Source organism: Squalius cephalus (assembly GCF_949319135.1).
Source record: "Squalius cephalus genome assembly, chromosome: 15".
Classification (NCBI taxonomy): domain Eukaryota; kingdom Metazoa; phylum Chordata; class Actinopteri; order Cypriniformes; family Leuciscidae; genus Squalius; species Squalius cephalus.
In genome coordinates this window covers 3,371,418-3,383,785 of record NC_137136.1, presented here as the reverse complement: position 1 = coordinate 3,383,785, position 12,368 = coordinate 3,371,418, and the positions used below count along the sequence as shown (strand labels likewise).

The window sequence follows — 12,368 nt, the reverse complement described above, 5'->3', positions numbered from 1 at the left end:
TGTCAAAGAGCACCGTCCTTTGGATGAGACGTTAAATTGAGGTCCTGACTCTCTGTGGTCACAAAAAATCCAAAATTATGGCCAAGTCCCAAGTGAGTATTGATATTTCTATTTCTATTTTTCTGAGATTTAAAATATTTTATCAGCTAGATGCTGCTCTTTGTAAGTACAATATAGCCTATCTTTAAAAAACTATAAAAACAGCTAATGTGCTTAAAGGAGTCATGACCTGCAATTTTCACTTTTCCACGAGAATCAATGTATGTTATGATTGCCTAACGATTATACACTGGCCGGGAAGCCGATATTTAAAAGTGAAGCGTTCGTTTACCCCAGGGTTCATAAACCAGCGCGCGTGCACGCGCACTCAAATACGAGATTTTGATTTCAGCTCCGACTTGACGTCATGACGGGGCAGGATATACCATATATGTACACCGCAGACCTGCCGCAGGAAGTGCGCCCTGGCGCCCCTCCTCCCCTCATATTCAGTCGAGAAAGAAGCAGAAACGTAGTGCACACTGAGTTGCTCTGTTGTTGACTGCCAGAATCAACATGTAAATGTGTTTTCTCTCCCAAGAACGGACCAAGCTGTCAGGGACCAGTGGATTAAATTCATTTTTAATGACGCGGTTCCTACAACCCTTCCCACTGGCTTAACGTTATGTGTCTGTGCTAACTAAACATTTTACGCCGGAATCCTTCACAAATTTGAGGCAATATCAGGCGAAGTTGGCATCGAAGCTCGGGAAAAAGGGGCCATTTTCAACAATCAGACACTTGCCTGCAATTGAAACAGTAAGAATGTGTTTTTATTGCTCTACTCTGTGTAACAAACAGCAGCCAACTGCTAATGCGGCTATTGTATGCTAGCGGGAGTATTAGCTTCGAGGTAAACATGGGGAATGGCTGCTAACGTTACTTTGCAAACAACAAATGACTGAGATCATCATGAATTCGGCTATTGTATATTGATTGCCTAACGCTTATATATGAGGCGCCGTCTAGTTAATGTGTGTGTGTGTGTGTGTGTGTGTGTGCGTGCTCGCGTCTCATATGAGTATGTGCGTGGAGAGTTCATATACATGTATGTGTGACTACTTAGTATGTATGCAAGCGTGTTTCATATATGTGTGCGTGAATGAAGTTTGATTTAAGCCCTAAACGGCGCCTCATACTTATACACTGGCCGGGAAGCCGGTCGCGGCCAGGTCGGGTTCATTCATAATTTGCGCCATGATGTCATTTTGTAATGATATGCTAAAGCGTCACCTGCGGTGTCAACCCCCTCCTTCCTGCCACCAATCAACGTGCCCCTCATTTGCATTATTAAAATGACTGTCCACGACAGCCAAAATATCGCATCAGATCTCGCGAGACAATAATGCCTTCAGAAATAAGGGTCTGAGGAGCTCTGTGTTTATTTTTTTTTCACTTTTCTTTTTTAGAAGGGCCTGAAAGACTATAATACAGCAGTAGGTATCCAAGGTAATACTAGGTCATGACTCCTTTAAATACTTTTACTATGGTAACCTTTTAATATCGTGTTAGCTGACTCCGTCTTGTTGTATTGTGTTAGTTTAGCAAAATCATCTGCTGAAGTCTTTCAAATGTAGATATTCATACATGCGTCTATCTGTGTAACGCACACATGCACACACTGTAAAAAATGATTGATGCGAAAAGTTGTACAAATGAGGAAATACATGTTGGCTCAACATAATGGTTGTGTCAAAAAAGAAAAAATATGTTTGGTCAATGATTGCATGATTTCCATGACTGTACTACAAAATGTTCATCAAGAGAAAATAAATAATTGTGTTCACAGAACTTTTAACGTTGCACAAAAAATATTATGTTGGCCGAGCAAGAGGGAACAGCGTAATCGTCTGAGCATGCGCAAAGAAGCGCGACGAAACTTTTTTCACAGACGCCATTTTCTTTGACTCACGATGCAAGGCATACGAGGAGGGAAAACACAGATATTTAGTGTTTTATCGCATTTATATATGCATTTTATAACATTATATTGTTTTATTACAATATGTATGTGCTGTAAATGGCTAAATCGTTCTCAGAAAGGCATTTTCGTTGACGCGCGATGCGGAGCAGACCAGGGTGAGGTTGCTTTTAAACAGAGAAACGACGAAAGTAAGTGTTTTATCTAATTTACAATATGTATTTTATAACATATTGATTTATAGAGAAATTTAAATGCTCTGTGTGCTTAAACGAGCTGAAACCTTTCTCAAAGGCGACATCTTTGACTCAATACGGAGCTGACGACGAGAAGGTTTGCTTGTAACGTTAACAGGGAAAACACCGAAAGTAAGTGTTTTTAACCTAATTTACAACATGTATTTCATGGCATTATATTGTTTTATAACGATATTTATGTGATGTGTGCGCCTAAACCTTTGTCACAGACTAACGTTAGGCCCTGTATCTTCTTTGACTCGTGACGCAGTGCAGACACGGAGTTTGCTTTTAACGGTGAAAACACAGAGTAAGTGTTTTAACTCATTTACAATATGTATTTTATAATGTTATTTTGTTTTATGACAATATTTGTGATGTGCAAATATCATAATGTATTTATCCTCAAACCATATTTTACTTTCGTTTGCCAGCACACCTAACTTATCTTAACTGAAACCTAACGTTAACTGAAAAACAAATTTTCTTAGAATGTGTAACGTTAAGTAATTCTTTAAGATTAAATGTTTATGAAAATGTATTTATCAGATTCAATTTTGGTTGATGTTTGGATATGCTTTCATGTTTAAATGTATTTGCTATTTGTGTTTGCTAGGAGCATTTCCATGCTGCACCAAGTGGTTAAGGCTAACCAGGCTTGGTCTTTAAAGGCTGTGCAGACTAGAACCTGGTGAGGGTCAGATTTTACAGATAACATTTGAGATAATCATGTGCATAAACATTTAAAAAAAGCTTTGTTGCTATTTGGTATAACTAGATTTTTTGTGTTTCATAACAGTCATTTTGAATTTGTCCAGTCAAATTACTTTACAAAAGTTACTTTTCCTTTTCCTTAAATAAAATTAGTTTTCAAACCAATTGTTTTCATGATTTGACAGGTAGATGTTGTCTTGCTTTTTTAATTTTAGACTCAACTGATTGGGAAATCTCTGCCCATCACCTGCCTCCAACATCACAAAGCCACAAGAAGGGAACAAAGATTCTTCCGTCAGCTGACTATTTAGTGAGATTTCTTAAGGTGCGTGTCTAAATTTATTCCTAAAGGGTTAGTTCACCTACAAATGGAAATTATGTCATTACTTACCCTCATCTCGTTCCAAACATGTAAGACTTTCTTTCATCTTTACAACACAAATGAGGATATTTTTAATGAAATCTGAGAGCTTCCTGTCCCTCCATTGACAGTCTACGCAAATACCACGTTCAAGCCCCATAAAGGTGTAAAGGTACATCATTAAAGTACTCCATGCGACTCCAGTGGTTTAACATACATTTTATTAAACTACGCGAGTGCTGTGTTTGCAGCAACAAAACATTTACCACTTAATTTAGAAAATATAAATTTCCAACATGCGTTCATGAGAACATTACGAGTTGTGCATGTTGTTGATGCGAAAGCAGATGTTGTTAAGTGAGCGTGCATCGAAGATTAATAATTAGTACATAAAGTTAAGTTTTTTGTTGTTGTTTTTTTGTGCAAACAAAGCACTCTTGTTGCTTCATAAAAAAAAAATTGAGGTTAAACCACTTGAGTCACATGATTACTTATGATTTCCTTTATACCTTTCTGTGGCTTTGGAAGTGATAGTTGAATAGGCTGTCGATGAAGGGACAGAAATTTTAAAATATCATCATTAAGTGTTCCAAAGATGAGCAAAACTCTTACTGGTTTGGAACAACATAAGGGTGAATAATTAATGACAGAATTTATATTTTTGGATGAATTAAGTCTTTAATTTACTTGGAAATCAGTAAATTCAAGTCTTAATCTAACCAAAATAGTTTATTGTTTGAGTCACGAAAGTCTAAGATGATTGAACTTTTTTCCACCATAAACTTGCTGTATTTATAAAACACAAATATTAATTGTAAATGGTCTGGTTTTGTGTTGTCTACTCTAGGGAACCAGCACTACAGGATTTTTCGAGAAAGTTGGATCTGCACAGCCTTTCCTTCTCTGTGAAACAACTATGCACTGAACTTTACTGTTAGCAATTGGACACAACTGATCCACTCGTATCCTGCAACTGTTTTTCATCTGTTGAATGTTGTTGCTGTACTGTTGCAAAGTCGAAGGTATTGACTCAACTTCACTGACACAGGACTTACATTCACTGACATGTACAGGACTTGAAGTATTACAGAGATAACAGACCATTTGATGAGCAGCTTTCACATATGGCAGAAATGTCTATATTTTGCCTTCATTTATTTTAAAAGTTAACCTATGATGTAAAGGGACTTGTTTGTTAATAAAAACTAGTTTGTTAAAACAACTGTTTGCATTTTGCCTTTATTTTTAACATTACAATGAACAGAATTCTACTATGATCCCAGACTAAGGTTACATTTTAACTTTCTGGATTGTTTTGATGTGCATTCATTGTTATCAATAGGTTAAATGCTTTGCTTTTATTTCTGAAAAGATTCCTTTTGTCAAAAAGCACATCTCATAAATACAAACTCAATTTGAGTCAAATTTAACACTCCTGAAATGTATATATGACTCCCTCCATTTTGGAGTTAAAATAACACTTTTGAAAGTGTGAAATATGCACATTACTAACGGAATACATTTTAACACTGTAAGTGTAAGTTTCGAGTTTCATTTTGTAAAGCAGATATTTGTTTTTCCAGTACAGCTATTGACTAAGAGTGATATGCCATGCTATTTTATTAGCATGACAGACAAGTTCATATGGATTTAAATAAATACATAAAATGTACTTTATCAGAGCATAGTGTGTTATTTATTTGAAATAACGAAAAATAGATTTTTTGACCAACATTAATGAAAAATAGACTTTTTGGCCAACATGAAATATTTAATTAATACAACATTTTATTTCAATTTGAGTCTGCTTGTTGGCCCAACAAGCTATGTTTAGTCAACAGAAAATATTTAATTGACACAACATTCTATTTCAAGCTCAGTCTACATGCAGGGGTAGTCAGCACAACACAAAGAAGTTGGTTTCTGCAACTTAAATTGGGCCAACTAAAAATTTTAGGTGCAACGGGTCACTAGAAATTTTTATGTTGGAGAGGCATATTTTTTTTTACAGTGCACAATGACTATTCATTTCAGTATAAATCTAAAGTTGCTTTATTTCATATGTGCAATCTTTAAACAATTATTTTTTTCCAATAAGCATGAACAAACCTAAAAACTACTGTGAGAAGAAACCTTCTGAGCCAAAACCTGAAATCTTTTTCAAGAACATCTTGTGGTTTGCAGAGTCATAACTGGCATTCTTTGGCTTCAAATTAAAATGTATTTGGCACAAAATTAATATTGCCACATTTTATGACAAAATTTCGTGGAAAAAATTCCATAATGAATGAATGTACAAAACAGGAATAGAGATAGGCCTAGTTTTCATTTAATATATTTTTCCCTTACCTTGCATTTTCAACATTACAGAAATGCCTCAATTAATGTTGATCACATGCACTCTCAATTGTGTAGACATTTATTTATTTATTTTAAGGATGTTATTACTCCTAGTTTTGGGTATTTTTATAGATAAATACAACTGCTTTCAGACAATGTTAAATGTGCTCACAGTTACATTTATTAAGAAAGTAAAAAGCAAGCTGTCATTGATCAGATGCTTCTATCCAAAGTGGTTTACAGTATTTCAGTGACTGCTGGAGCAACCTGATATTAAACACACACACACACACACACACACTGACAGAAATATGCCTGTAGGATATATGAATAAGAATAAATATGAACATTGCCACATTTGAAAATATTTCAGAGAAAACACACGTCACTGAGGGTCGTTTGAGAATTATATCATTCACAGAAATTATCACTGCCAGGTGCATGTTTTTTTTATTATTATTATTAATAAACTACACTATCAAACAACAATTTTAGGAACAATAATAATAAGATTCAAAGGGTGCATGCTGGTTAAAAATGCAGTCCAGCTTGTTCATCATGGGAAATGACATGATGACGACACAGATTAATCCTTGTTGGCTTAAATCAAATTAAGTAATATTATAGAACATTACTGAACATGTTGAATGATTTATTAGACTGAGAATTGAGAACAGCCAATGCCAAACTTCATTTGTCAGGATTAAATCAATTTAAAAAAATTAAATTATGCTGCTTTGTATTTGTGTGTGTGCGTGTGTGTGTATATATATCCTAGATATATCCCATATCTATCCATCCTAGATGACTTTCTTCTTTCAGCCGAACACAATCAGAGTTATATTAAAAATGGCTTCAGAAGGCCTTTATTAACCCCCTGGAGCCGTATGGATTACTTTTATGATGGATAGATGCGCTTTTTTGGTTTTCAACATCTCAGGTACCATTCTCTCCCATTATAAAGCTTGGAAGAGCCAGAACATTTTTAATAACTTATTTAGTGTTTGGCTGAAGGAAGAAGGATGGCTTGAGGGTGAGTAAATTATGGGATAATTTTCATTTTTGTGTGAACTAACCCTTTAAAAGAACTTTTTTGTTTATAACCTTGAGAGAAACGTTGTCGAAGAACGTTCCCTGTTTGCACACTCTGACAGCTTGATATCTGACTTTTACAGAACTAGAACGGAAATTATACAGATGTTGAATTTATTAAGCAACAATTAAGGAATGCCGATATTTGCTTTTGTTTTGTGGATCGCGGATCTACTGCATTTGAAACATCTGTCCTGACAGCAGTTTCCACTCCTATCCTTGACTACATTCCCGTCGACATTCAAAGCGACAGAACGGGCTGGATTAGTTTTAGAGGACGGGCTCTTCAGGGCGAGGCTTTGGAGGCAACGTTTATAAGAATGAATGACACTCAGCAGATCATTCATTCAAGGGGAAACTTCAAACTCTAGGTAATGGTAATGCTTTTAACTTCTCTGTTTTTATGCCTGGCTCACACTACAGGAGTTTTAGGCCGATTTATCCCCGATTTTCCCCACCTGAGAATCGGAGAAAAAATCTTGTTGGTGACCTCGATCGGTTCCGATGTTCGGCGCAGATTATCTGGTAATGTGAGGCGTTCACAGATCAAATCTTGCACCTCCCGATCTGCTCTCAAACACATCGGGCTTGCCCCGATCACATCAAACATGTTTGATATTTAGGATTTTAAATCGGGATGAGCAAGACTGTGATTACGTCAGTAGCCTAGCCTACTGTCAAAATAACCAAGAAACAAGTAGGGCTGTCATGGTGAAGGAATTTCCCTTGAGGTAATTTTGAGTGACTTAACAGCGCGATATGCGTTTTTATCTCCATTTATTTATTTATTGCTAAATAAATAAGTGTTACGCTGTGGTCAGCAGGCACAAATACGAGTAGCCTACATGTTCAGTAATGAAACCGAAACTAAAAAGCACGTTACACAACATAAACCTGACAATGAGCTTGTTAGGCCATTGTTATATAACAGTTAGTTTCTTGAATCTCACTTTACGAGAGGCAACTGCTGATGAAAGTCTCTGCGCATTCTAGACAGGCTGTCACTCAGTCATTAAACTGTTCATTCAACGGAAATGTAAAAATGCGGATGCATTCAATGATAGATGCAATGAAACAAGCTGTTAATGGAACAACAGATTTGTAGTTCTGAATGTGTAGTGATTAATTATGCAATCTGTTGAACTACTGTTCTGATTTTAAGAAAACTGATGTCATTTGAGAGATAAGCATTGATTGACTGTTTCTTACTTTGCATATAATGACAACTGAACTGAGCAATGCTGTGATTGTGATTTAATTATTTCCACTTTGTTATGCTGATCATCTCTCTCTCTCTCTCTTACTTTCTAGCTTGTGAAAATGGAGCCTTTGACTGCAGCAAACACACAGTTCTCCCTCAACCTGTTCAAGAAGATCAGCGGAGGAAACGCATCAGGAAATGTGTTCTTCTCTCCTGTCAGCATCTCCTCGGCTCTGGCCATGGTGTCGCTCGGTGCAAGAGGAAACACAGCAGATCAGATGATTAAGGTGATCTCACACAATATACTTTTAAAAGAGGGTGATGAGAGTAGACTGAGACAGAGGGACCAGGAAGTGACCAAGAGAAATTCCTTACATGATTGCATAATAATTTCATGTTTAACAAGTTTTTTTTTTTTTTTCTCTGGAAATAAAATGTTTGCAAGCTGTTTAATAAAAAAAAAATGTAATCAGATTTTATAAATGATCCATAAAGTGATCCCATGATGGGAAGGTATTTCCAAGAACTTACATTCAGAAAAATGCAACATTAAACAGTTAGTAACAGTAACAGTACATGTAAAAGTTCATTCACAAAAAAGAAATTGTGTTTCCAGACTGAGACCCAATAAGTGTAATTTGAGTTCCAACATTGTATAAACAGTGGCAACTATAATCACTCTTTTCTAGTGCATTTTTATTTTTATTTATTCTAATGGGTATTTAAGTAGTGCATTCACACAACTGAAGTTATCAAAATAGTGAGATTATCTTTATTAATTCTATTCTACCATAATAATGCTGTGTAGGTCCTGGGTTTTAACAATCCTCCAGTAACCGGAAAAAAACCTGAGGACCAAATTCATTCCAGCTTCAAAAAGTTTATGAGTGATCTGAACAAACCAGGAGTCCCGTATGTGTTGAGTCTCGCCAACCGCCTCTACGGAGAGCAATCCTACCAGTTTGTTGAGGTAAGACTCGGTTTATTCACTGGAGGTTCTGGAAATGTTCTCAACTCTAATATCACTTCCACCTCAATCGGTTTGCTGTATTACAGAAATTCCTCAATGACGCAAAAAGCTACTATGAAGCCGGACTGGAGAAGGTGGACTTCAAGAACCAATCAGAGGCTGCTCGTGTCAACATCAACCAATGGGTGGAGACAAAAACACAAGGTGAAATCCAGCATAAACTTATTCTCAATTTTAAACTTACTCTACACTCTTACAAGTAAAAGTTATTTCATGTTATTTGCAGCACTTTAGTTTCAGCAAAAATGTCTTTTCAAGGGCCATGTTTGGCTTCATGGGTTCTTGAGTTGAGCTTTATAGTAACAATATCAAACCAACCCGTTCAAATCACTGCTCAAAGTGAACAATGTCCATTTGTATTTTAGAGAAGATCAAGGACTTGGTGCCACAGGGAGCCATCGATGGGATGACGAAACTGGTTTTGGTGAATGCCATCTACTTCAAGGGAAACTGGGAGAAGAAATTCCCAAAGGAATCCACCAGAGATGGGCAGTTTAAGCTGAACAAGGTGAGATTTCATGCTCTTTTTAAAATATTTTTAGCAGTCATGATGAAATCTGAGGGGTTATAATGTGTTTCCATTGATGCTTGGCAGAATCAAACTAAACCAGTGAAGATGATGTATCAAAAGGAGGACTTTCCTCTAACCTTCATCCCAGAGATCAACAGTCAGGTTCTGGAGCTGCCGTATGACGGGAATAATCTCAGTATGTTGATCATCCTTCCTAACGAGATGGAAGACGACACCACTGGCCTTCAGAAGGTGATTTGAATGCTTAATTAGCCAGCCGTGACCAGCCAGATGTTTACTTATGGAGCAGTTTTCATTTTGACCATTTCAACTATTCATCTGACATGTCTCTCTTATTATCCAGCTTGAAAAGGCACTGACCTACGAGAAGCTCATGGAATGGACCAAACCAGAAGTCATGCGTAAAAAAGAGGTTGAAGTGTCTCTGCCCAGATTTAAGATGGAGGAAACCTACGACATGAAGAGTCTTCTGATCAGCATGGGAATGGAGGATGTTTTCGACCCACAGAAGGTGAATCTTTCAGGCATGTCCTCCAACAAAGACCTGGTGGTGTCGAAGGTGATCCATAAAGCCTTTGTTGAAGTCAACGAGGAAGGAACCGAAGCGGCTGCAGCCACCGGTGCCGTCATGATGTTTATGTGTTATATCAAACCGCAGGTCTTCAATGCAGACCATCCTTTCCTTTTCTTCATCCGACACAATCCAACCAAGAGCATTTTGTTTTACGGACGCTTCTGTTCTCCATGAGTGAGTCCTGCTGCATGAGACGCTTCCAGCTGTAGGACAACTCTACTAGAAATCATTTGGTTTAAGAAAAATGTATGTGCCAACAGGGTTATTAACATTAACTAAAACCATAAAAAAATAATTTGAAATAAAATAAACATTAACTGACATTAAAAGAAAATAGAAAACTCTTTATTTCAGCTTGTTTGCGAAGGCATCATTTCTCATTTTCATTTAGTTTAAATTGAAGTACTCGAAAACTTACTGTAAAGATTTGAACTTTCAATTGAGCATTTTCATTTCTATAAGTGCTGCAATCAGTCTAAACCTCACAACATTTAGCTCAGAAATAAAATAAAAAAGATACGTTTACATTCAAAGTAACAGACATTTTTCTCTCTTTACATGCACAAGCTGGATAAGTGTTAACAAGTTTATGATCAAAGAAATGAAATGCATTGCAGTCGTCCTGAGTTTCATTCAGGTTTTGGGTTTGGACGGGTCTCTTCATGCTACTGTACATGTAATCAAATCTATCATTTACCTAAACATTTATGAGGCTACATATTATGTGTAAGCATTCACTGCAACGGTATATTCAGCATAAATTAAATACATCTTTACAATTATTCAATAAAACCTGCTTTGTTTGAGTTTTTAATTGTAATTTAATAAAAAACTGCTGTTACAAATAAACTGTGGTCAAACTCTCTTTCTGAAAAGGTGTGGAAAGGGGTGTCACGGATTTAGTCAATGTTAAATATCATGTGAATGCGCAAAGTTGTATTTAGTAAGAAAGTAAAAAGCAAGCTGTCACTTGTCAGATGCTACTATCCAAAGTGGTTTACAGTATTTCAGTGACAATGTAACTGGAGCAACCTGATATTAAACAAACACGCACACACACACACGCTCACACAGTGACTATACATTTCAGTATAAATATAAAGTTCCTTTAAGCGGGAACAACTAAAAAACTACTGTGAAAAGAAATCCCTTTAAGCCAAAACCTGAAATCTTTTGCAAGAACATCTTGTGGTTTGCAGGGTCATAAATAAAAATCTACCTGGCACAGAACCAAAGACACTCAGATTACACCAGCTCTACTGTATGATGGTGAAAGCATGTTTTCACAATTACATTCCCAAACCTCATACAGTCACACCCAAGATGACTCAGTTCTGACATAGCCTACCTTTATTTTAACCAGTAAGTACCTTCACAGCTGTTCTAATGAACAACACTGGCCTGACTGGCAGATATATGCCTGTAGGATATATGAATAAGAACATATATGAATATTGCCACATTTTATGTCTCAATGTAATGGGAAAATATTTCATAGAACACATGTGACTGGGGCTTGTATGAAAATTAGATAATTCGCAGAAATGATCACAGCAAAGTTTTTTTAAATAATAAACAACTCATACAGAAATTTTAGGAACAATAATAATCAGATTCAAAGGGTGCTGGTTAAAATGCAGTCCAACTTGCTCTCCCCCAAGCATCATGGGAAATGGCATAATGAGGACACAGATTAACCCTCCTTAGGCTTATATCAAATTCTATTAAGTAAGAGTGTAGAATATTACTGTCAAGTCAAGTCACCTTCATTTATATAGCGCTTTTAACAATATAGATTGATCTATAGAATTATAGAAAATCATTCAACATTCTAAAAATGTTTAATGAATTATATTTTAATTTTTTTTGACTGAGAAGTAAGAACCCCCAATGCATTTCAGCATTATTCCATCCAGCTAACAAAAATATTATCTTAGAATGTTTTGCTAACGTTCCCATTAAGATATTAACATGTTATTTCTGAATTATCTCTGGGCGTTCAAAACGTCCAGTATTTAAATGTTTTTTGTTTTTTTTCTTGGTCAGGCAAACATTTAAGAAACGTTCTATTTTATAATTTTGTAAACATCACCGCGACATTAGCCTACTTTGGAATGTTCACTGAACTTTCTGAAACACGTAGAAACATTAAAAAAAAAAAAAAATGTCCAAAATCGTTTCAGAAAAAAAAAAAAGTTCTATGAATGATGTTTAAGTAATGTTTTAGTGGAACTTTTTGGGAATATTATTAAAGACATACTTTGAACAATTCGATTAACCCAACTTAAAGAATGTTTTTGTTTATAACTTTAGGAGAAACCTGGTCAA

General features: G+C 36.0%; 2 protein-coding genes across 3 annotated transcripts in view; both read left to right on the top strand.

The window, feature by feature from the left end:
* LOC307172354 (leukocyte elastase inhibitor-like) overlaps positions 1-10,876 on the top strand; it is a 99,225-nt gene extending 88,349 nt beyond the window's left edge. Inside the window, exon 9 of the mRNA XM_079894667.1 lies at positions 10,250-10,876. The gene's annotated coding sequence lies outside the window, so the exon portion shown is untranslated. The remainder of the gene's footprint in view (positions 1-10,249) is intronic.
* LOC307172358 (leukocyte elastase inhibitor-like) lies at positions 6,914-10,882 on the top strand. 2 transcript variants are annotated; one of them, XM_079894672.1, is made up of 7 exons: positions 6,914-7,074; positions 8,015-8,191; positions 8,713-8,874; positions 8,961-9,078; positions 9,300-9,442; positions 9,530-9,697; positions 9,810-10,882. In XM_079894672.1, exons 2-7 carry the CDS (start codon positions 8,024-8,026, stop codon positions 10,212-10,214), a joined length of 1,164 nt encoding a protein of 387 aa, XP_079750798.1. In that variant the 5' UTR covers positions 6,914-7,074; positions 8,015-8,023; the 3' UTR covers positions 10,215-10,882. The 2 variants fall into 2 exon arrangements, with proteins under 2 accessions (XP_079750798.1, XP_079750797.1); XM_079894671.1 differs by having other exon boundaries at positions 7,054-7,228.
* Positions 10,883-12,368: the final 1,486 nt, after the last annotated feature.